The sequence below is a fragment of the Mus pahari genome, chromosome 5 (genome assembly GCF_900095145.1).
Source record: "Mus pahari chromosome 5, PAHARI_EIJ_v1.1, whole genome shotgun sequence".
Classification (NCBI taxonomy): domain Eukaryota; kingdom Metazoa; phylum Chordata; class Mammalia; order Rodentia; family Muridae; genus Mus; species Mus pahari.
This window is the reverse complement of record NC_034594.1, coordinates 91347942-91350257: the sequence shown is the minus strand read 5'-3', so window position 1 is coordinate 91350257 and position 2316 is coordinate 91347942. Positions and strand designations below refer to the sequence as shown.

General features: G+C 36.7%; 1 protein-coding gene across 1 annotated transcript in view; it reads right to left on the bottom strand.

The window, feature by feature from the left end:
- The window catches only part of Cntnap5 (contactin associated protein like 5), an 858611-nt gene that overhangs the window by 160712 nt on the left and 695583 nt on the right, over positions 1-2316 (bottom strand). The window contains exon 14 of the mRNA XM_029539128.1: positions 612-768. Within this exon, the coding sequence (XP_029394988.1) occupies positions 612-768 (157 nt within the window). The remainder of the gene's footprint in view (positions 1-611; positions 769-2316) is intronic.

Sequence of the window (2316 nt, the reverse complement as noted above, 5' to 3'; positions counted from 1 at the left end):
TAGGAGAATGTGTGATAGCCCCCAGAAGCCTATGTGAGAGAGAGAGAGTGAGAGAGAGAGAGAGAGAGAGAGAGAGAGAGAGAGAGAGAGAGAGAGAGAGAGAGAGAGAGGAGGGATGTGGACAGAATCAGAAATACCGAATACCGACTATTCAGTAAACTCATATTACAGTGCATTCCTTGCTTAGAACAGAAATTTCAGAATACAAAGAGGTTATGGCACAAACCTCAGTATTACTCCTCAACATAGAAGAACATAGAGTTTTCACATTTTTTAGTGTCTTTATCTTATGTAAATGAGCCATGTGTACAGAGTGCACACAGAGGCTATTGGAGGGTATTAGAGCTTTTGTAATTAAGGACAATTCTAGCCAACATATAGGTATTGAGAAGCAAATCTAGCTCCTATGGAAGAGCATCCATTGCTCTGAAGTGCTTAGCCATCTTTCCGACTCCCAGGCCTTTTAAAAATTTTTCAAATTTTTTTCTTTTTCTTTTTTTGTTATACAGCCCTAATTTCCATTGAATTTGGTATTGTGACTTTCTCTCTTAGAAATTCTGCACATCAGTTAACATTTCTTACCATTGTAGGAAAACTGAAGTTCTCCTTACCATTCATCTGTATCTGCATCACAATTGCAAAAGTGTCGACTGTCCAGGCAGCTTTCCTCCAGGCCACATCCACACTGCTGGACTCCCGGAACAGAACCTCCCCAGTAAGGATGCCTTTCATCTGCCCTCCCAATCCACCAGGTGAATGGGGCTCCATCTGTAAGACAGGATGTTTCATGAGTCAGAAGTGCAAGCTGAAAGGCTACAGAGGAGCTCACAGTGGTGTGTGTGTGTGTGTGTGTGTGTGTGTGTGTGTGTATACATATAAAGGTTCTCTTCCCCACCCACCCAACCCCTCTCATTTTGATACTTTCTGGGTTTCATTTTCTCTTTCTCCTTTATCTCTTTCAAGTTTCTATATGGTTTAAATACATACTTACCTACATATGTGGGTGTAATTCAAAAGTTATTTGTATTAAAGGAACATAGTTAAAGACAGAAGAATGACACCATTGAGAATCAGGAACATAACTCAAATTGATAGCAGATTAGACAATATAACAACTGATTTACTCAGATCAATGTTAAAATATTAAAAACCATACTTTATTTTTATGCATAGTTTGAATAATGCATTAATAATAATGCATTAAATTAATAAAATTAATAATTTAAACTAAGTAGAAGAGAAAAATTTAGTTTATTAAATCCCTTCCTTCAAAAAAGTTTTTAAAAAGTCACTTTAAGTTGATCAGTGCTACATTGTGTTTTCAGTGACTAGTTATTTTTGAGTGCTATTGTACTAACAGTCAGTGGAATTTAAAAAATCCTGAACTTTCACAACCACTACCTCAGAGGAACAACAGAATTTAGATACTTTTTGAATATCAAGATGGTCTACTTATACACAAAGGGATGAATTCACATATCCATTATAAAACAGAACAAGATTATAATGAAATCAAAACTGGTATAAAGCTTTATATTCTCTTTCGTGATCTGTGTGTTTTCTCTCCTGGGTCTTTCTTCCTACTCATCTTAATCACCTAACATTACTCTCTTTTGGTCTTTTTTTTTTTTTTTTAAATTAAATCAGTTTTTAAACAACAAAAGCAGCAATACACATATACACACTACATACACAAACCCACACACCACACAACTCCATATACATTGATTGAATGATAGCCATTGGAAATTATCCGAACAAAATAACACAGTAAGAGCCAAAATTAGCCAAACCTGTGCTCCTTTTGGTAGATAGTATAGAGTGGAAAATAAAGTTAAATAGAATATAAGCATATATAAAAGAGATCCTGACCTAGTCTCCATTGATTTTTTTTTTTCCTCACAACAATACCAGAAGCAAAGTGACCTCATGCTCTAAGAGAATTCATGAACTTCCAAGTTTGTAGACTTAAGGGGAAATGAGTCTGTGAATACCATACCCCAGTGACTCAGGAAAAGCATTCTGAAATTATGATTCCCTGAAACATAATGGGGGAAAAATAATTAGCTTAGAATCCTGATTTCATTATTACCTTTCTGTTGTCTTTAATGATTGTGAATAGCACAGTAGCTTTTAGCTTCTACTTAGAAAATGATAGTAAGCCGGGCGTGGTGGCACACGCCTTTAATCCTAGCACTTGGGAGGCAGAGGCAGAGGCAGAGGCAGGCGGATATCTGAGTTCGAGGTCAGCCTGGTCTACAGAGTGAGTTCCAGGACAGCCAGGGCTATACAGAGAAACCATGTCTCAAAAAAAAA